This window comes from Phalacrocorax carbo, chromosome 12, assembly GCF_963921805.1.
Source record: "Phalacrocorax carbo chromosome 12, bPhaCar2.1, whole genome shotgun sequence".
Classification (NCBI taxonomy): Eukaryota; Metazoa; Chordata; class Aves; order Suliformes; family Phalacrocoracidae; genus Phalacrocorax; species Phalacrocorax carbo.
Window position 1 is genome coordinate 19,285,550 of NC_087524.1, and position 5,868 is coordinate 19,291,417.

At 58.4% G+C, this 5,868-nt stretch overlaps 1 protein-coding gene across 1 annotated transcript; it reads right to left on the bottom strand.

Annotated features, from left to right (window-relative positions):
- Positions 1-1,058: 1,058 nt before the first annotated feature.
- NKX1-2 (NK1 homeobox 2) lies at positions 1,059-4,227 on the bottom strand. Its single transcript, XM_064464513.1, has 2 exons — positions 3,911-4,227; positions 1,059-2,901 (listed from the first exon to the last, which is right to left on the bottom strand). Exons 1-2 carry the CDS (start codon positions 4,140-4,142, stop codon positions 2,333-2,335), a joined length of 801 nt encoding a protein of 266 aa, XP_064320583.1. The 5' UTR covers positions 4,143-4,227; the 3' UTR covers positions 1,059-2,332.
- Between the last annotated feature and the right edge of the window lie 1,641 nt (positions 4,228-5,868).

The following is a 5,868-nucleotide window of genomic DNA, read 5'->3' on the forward strand; positions in this document are numbered from 1 at the left end:
AAAATCGCTGGCAAACCAGAGAGTCTCAAAAAGGTCCACAAACAGCAGAACTGCATCTTGAAGGAAACAATTTATACTATTCGTGTTAGTTTGATTTGTAACCTTCCCAGTTTTTTGCTACGATTTACACTTTTTAAGGAAAAGATCTAATCATATGACAAACAACAGGGCACGAGTCTGTTTTTCCACCAGAGCTTTCAGTACGCTGCAGGTGACCAACGACTTCGTGCTCTGGGAATGTCTTAGCGACAGCCAGAGAACCAAGAACCCGTTTTCGCATGCACAGTGATGACAGTCACCAGTAGAAGGCCACAAACGGGTCAAGAGGATTTAGGTCCGGTTTGTCCTAACTCGAGGCAGGGAAAATGGACTAGGCGAGCCTGCTGGAACGCCTTTCACCTCCTGTGGGGCTTGAGCTCTGAGCTGACTTCAGGCAGCTACAAAGGGGCAGCCGGCCTGTTAGCAGCGTTGCGTCCTGGCGGCTCAGACACCCGGCACTGCTGATTCAGCGGCCAGACAAGGCGGCTCTGAATGTGTGCTGAGCGGTTGTCATGACCCCGTCTTTTGTAACTCTAACGTAAGTCAAATTAGAGTTAAAAAGTTACTTTAATTAACTTGCAAGTAAATACATTCATGCAGCAGTTATGACTTACAAAATCATGGCCCGAGGGGAACCTCGTGTTTTGTTAATAGCTATGCAAATAATTGAGAAGAGGCCGAATGCCTCCTCTGTGGTGTGCAGAGACAACTGCAGGCGATTCCAGTGAACCTGCCCAGCGGCCTGGCGGCGTATGGGCAGCCGCCTTCCCTGAGCCTGGTGTGCCAGTGTCACACCTTGGCTCCGTGCGAAGCTGGAAGCCGGGAAGGTGATGCCTGTGAGAGAGGGGTGTCCCGCGAAGCCCCTCCTTGCAGCCGCCCGGGGCAGTGGGGTACCACCTGCAGTCGCTGCTGCATGACTCGGGGCACTCTCCAGATCCACACCCAGTGGCAAAGCAGCCCACGAAGTAAATGCTGCTTCGTCTGAGTACAATTAAACACAATTAAACATGGAATACTTTAAAAAAACCTTTTTATTTAGACAAACACAAGAGCTAGATAGGATTTATGAGCTAAGTTTTTTGGTTGGAGAGCCAACGTGTACTTTAAAGCATTCATAAGAGACCAAGGGGATACAGTCTTGAACAGCGTGTTGTAATAATTTGTGAAACTGCATGAGACAGATTTTTTTAAACCAATTACTTCCCATCCGTTCAGGGACAGAGAAGCCCCCAGCTAAAATTCCTTTTCATTCCGGTGCTTGTAACGATGAAGATGAAATGTGATTTTCCTTTCTAACAAACGCTCCAAAAAGCAAAAACCAAAAAGCATGTGTTTCTCTGTTATGGAAAATAGGTCTCGGCATGCTGGAAATTCTGTGTTTTACTTATCTTCTACCACAAATGCCCCATTTTTAAAGAAATGAATAATGTAATCATTTTCTCTGATTTATGTTTTCTGCCTCATTTGGCACTAATGCTGCGTTATTACAGGAACAACTGTTCTCTGCAAAAAGAATGATCTTTAGACATCTCATCCAAAAGCTTTGAAGTCACTGGGGATGAGCTGAAAAGAAAGACAGAAAGGCCACGTACATCATCAGCAACCGAACACTCTCCCACTGACCGGGCAGATTTCCTGCTCGTCGCCTGATGACAGGGAGCGGCAATTTCCTACACCTTCTCAGACACAAAGAAAAACTGTCTTCCAGGTAAGGTACCAAGTACACGGCTTGTGGTTTTCAGAAGTCAGAAATGGTAATAAAACTTGGGTCAAATCGGGCAAAAGCAGATGCTGGGGACGTCTTCGCTGGCGAGCATCCCCGGGGTTTGAAACGGCCGCGCGCAGCGGCATCAGGGTAACAGCAGTCGTACCAGGCGCCGCAGCTCCCGCGCTCTCGAGGTTTCAGACATGTGCTGGCAAGCCAAATGGCAACGAGGAGTGTTTTAAAAAGGAACTAGGAGAAGAATCTGGAGGGAATTAGTGTCAGGCATGTGTAAAGAGGGTTACTTTTCCCATCTCCGACGCCTATAATTACATCTCGAACGTGCTAATAAAATCCAGTGGTTACAGTGGCTTTTTTTCTCTTTGTCAAAGTATGTACCTTAAACATGCTGCTGTGACGACTAGGTTAAAAAAAAAAAAATCAACTTACACTTCAACTCGCCATGCAACCACCAGAAGCGAAGGCGTTGCGCCCCGCTCGGAGAGGAGGGCCGAGGCCCGTGTCCGGCTCCCGGGGGGCTCCCGTCGCCCCTCGCAGCCCCTCGCCCCGCCGGCGGCGGCTCTGCCCGCCTCAGAGGTGCGGGGCGTAGAAGGGCCCGAGGTACGCGGGGCCGAGGAAGGGCGCGAAGGGGCCGCCGCCCAGCGGGAAGGCGGCGGCCGGCGGGACCAGGACGTTGGCGGCGGCGTAGGAAGGGAAAGTCTGGAAGGGCAGCGCGCCGGGGCCCGGCGGGCTGGGGCTGCCGCCCGCCGCGGCGGGGGAAGCGGCGGGGGCCGCGCCGTCGGCGCCCGGGTGCTGCTTCTTCCACTTGGTGCGTCGGTTCTGGAACCAGATCTTCACCTGGGTCTCGGTGAGGCTGAGGGAGAGCGCCAGGCTGAGGCGCTCGCACACCGACAGGTACCGCGTGGCCCGGAACTTGTTCTCCAGGGCCACCAGCTGCTCGTAGGTGAAGGCCGTCCGCGCCCGCCGCGGCTTGCCGCACCCCGCCTCGGCCCGCCGCCGCCGGGCGCCCCGCGGCGAGCCCGGCTCCTCCGCACCGGGCGGGCGGGCGGCGGGATGGCTGCCGGCCCCGGTGCCGTCCTCCTCCTCGCCGCGCTCCTGCCCCGCTGCCTCGGCGCCGCTCTCCGCCGGGGAGCGCGCATCTGAGGGGAGATGGCGGCCTCGTCAGGGGGGCGGCCGCGCGTCCCCCTCCCGCCCCGAGCCGCCCCCGCCGAGCCGCCCCCGCCGAACCCGGCTCTTCCTCCCCGACGCCCCCGAACGCGATAAAATAAGGGCGATCGTTAAAATAAAAATAAAGGGGGCGGGAAAATAGGAAAAAAAATAACCCCGCCGGCCGTGCGACGGAACCTCCGCGCTCCCCGCCGTGCCATCGCACCTGCGGCGGGCGGGGGGGGGGTCCGTATGGATTACTTACCAATTAAAAAAAAAAAAAAAGAAGTTATTAAAGTCCCCTTCTGAGGCGAAATAAATCCCCTCCCCCCCTCCCCATCCCCGCGCTAATGGAGTTTCAGATTTGCGAGGGCCGGATCGATAGATGTCATCTATTAAAGGTAAGTTTTAATCGAACAATATTAGGATCAGGCCGGGGGAAGGAGGTTTGAAGTGGGCACCTGCAAGCTGCGGGCAGGAGATAGGCGGGAGTCGGTAATAGGATATCGATCAGGGGGAGCTCAGGCATCCTCCGGCGGGGCCAGGCGGAGCGATCACCCAGCCCGGCCGGGGGCTCGGGGACCACCGCCCGCCCCGGGGAAAGGGGAGCCCCGGGGGCCGCCCTGCTGCGGGACGGGGAGGGGGGGAACCCACCCCGTGCCGTGCCCTGGCAAGAACCGCGGCCCCTCGCTCGGGGCCGGGATGGGGCGGCGAGACCCCCGGGCCGCCCCGTCCTCCTGGGGCGGCGGAGGATGCTCCGCACGGCGGGAGCCGCGGCGGAGGAGGGTGGGGACGGAGACACAGGCCGAGAACTTTTCCCTTTGCAAGATCCAGACTTAAAATACGGCTCCAGCTCCCCCTTTCCCCGGCCCTGCCCGTTCCACCCTCCTGCGGGAGCCCCGCGCCGGGAGCGCAGTTCGGGGGCCGGGGGTCCCCCTCCGCCGGCGCCTCCACCTGCTCGCCCCGCCAGCGCCGGCCGCAGAAACTCGAGCGCGTTCCTACCATGTGCCTCTAGTTTATTCCTCCCGCTGCCGGGAGCTGCAGCGTCCTTTCCTACTTCAACTCTTCCCAAACTTTTCTCCCGCTCTCCCGAGCGGGGGGCGCTGCCCCAGCTCCCCGCGGCCGCTTCGCGTCTCCTGCTGAATTTCTGGGGATCCAGGATGTCTAAGATGGAGAAGGAGATTTTATGATGGATGGGGGCCGCCTTGGCCCCGCGGTCCGGGCATTCCGGCATTACCCCCCCTCCACCCTCCGCGCTTCCCGGAGACCTGCTGGCTCCCAGCGCGGAGCCGGCGGCGGAGGGCTGCGCCGGGCGCGGAGCCGGGTCGCCTCCCGAGGAGGAGGTGGAGGAGGAGGAGGAGGAGGAGGAGGAGGAGGAGGAGGAGGAGGAGGGTCGGGCGGGGAGGGGGCAGAGGAGGGGGCAGCGCAGCCATTGGCACGCCGCCCCCGCGCCCCCTCCCCGCCGCGCTGGCTCCGCGGGGGCGCTGCGGTCGCCTCCCTCCGTCCCTCCATCCCTCCATTCCTCCGTCCCTGCATCCCAACCTCCTGGCGACGGGGCTTTCCCCGTTACCTGCCCCGGGCTGGGTAGGGAGGATGCTCAGCGAGGTGGGCCGGGGGCGGCCCGGAGCCCTGGCACCAGAGCCCGGTCCGTCACCCAGGGCAGCGCGGGGATGCGAGCGCACATCGCATCGCGCATCGCACATCGCAGAGCCAGCGGCTGCCTCTGTCCCCCCCGCCGACCCACCTGCAGCTCCCCCGGGCCAGCGGCGGGCCAGCCGGGTGAACCCCCTGCCTCAGAGGGACCCAGGGAGGCGAGGATGGCTCCCGCATCCCTCTCCTGCACCGAGCAGGCTCCAGGCTTGATGCACTCCCTCTGCCAGCGGCCGCTGGTTTTGGATGTGAATCTATTGCACGGTCCACAGGGAGAAATGAGCGACTTCTCGTTTTGGGGCAGCTCAGGGTCTGTCCAGTCCAGACTCTGAGCCCTAACTCCTGCAGCTCACCTGTGGCGTTCACACTAGTGCCAGTTTATAGGCAGGGAAACTGAGGCATGCCGGCGCTGGGGGAGTACCTGCCCCACCAAGCAGCCCCCCGACCAACCCTCCCTGCCTGGAGTGGAAATGCCTCGTTGTCTGATCATACCTGTAATGAGGACAGCGTAGGCAACAGTGGGTCAAGCCTCTCCACCTGTCCCGTGACGATGAGCACTCCTAGCCAGCCCTGCTCATTCAAAACTTCCTAGCAATGTCTTTCTGTACATCTGTATCCCTTCAGGGGGATGTTTTCCCCTCTCCTTAGCGTTTCAGTGGTTTTCTGGTTCTGTGAATCAGGCCAAGGTGTAGATGAAGGGGCTCCCTTCAGCCGGAGGAGGCCAGGGAAGGCAGCCCTCGGTGGGAATCTGCTTTTATTCCTAGGAAGAGGTGCAGATGACAGCCCTCCTCCTCTTTACAGGTGTCTCAGCCCCAGCAGAACTGGGCTTTCTATTTGCCATTGCAAAGGCATAGGCCTTAAGGTAACAGGAGAGGAAGAAGGTGAGATGAAGATGTGCAGGGCGACATGATTACAAGTAATTGGTATTGTTAATTATGTGGCGGCAGCGTCCAAGAGCCTGTTTGGCACTGGCCTCTGGAATGGGATACCACACACGTGTAGAAGAGAAGGGAGCTCTGTCCTGAGAAGTTCACACACTAGAGCTACAGACCAATAAAGCTTAGTTCTGGGGTTGCACCCTGCGTGAGAATGAAGGCAGTGGTGAAGTCCTGTGTGCTAGCTAAGTATTGCTTAGGCATTTAAAGTTCCTTGAGGTGCAGAAGGAGAAGGAAGGGGAAGGGATCAGCTGCAGTTACTGGACAGCATGCTGCAGAAGTGAGATCAAGTACAGAAAATGGATAGGAAGTCTTAGTGCAGATCCCATTAATGTTTTTAAAACAAGATTCTTTTTGTGGCACAACATCTAGTTT

Bases quoted from the DNA above. Each gene is read 5' to 3' on its own strand.
- NKX1-2 (XM_064464513.1), bottom strand. From the start codon at position 4,142: ATGCCGGAATGCCCGGACCGCGGGGCCAAGGCGGCCCCCATCCATCAT. The intron at 2,902-3,910 runs GTAGGAACGCGC...ATCTCCCCTCAG, and splicing joins GAATAAACTAGAGGCACATG to ATGCGCGCTCCCCGGCGGAG.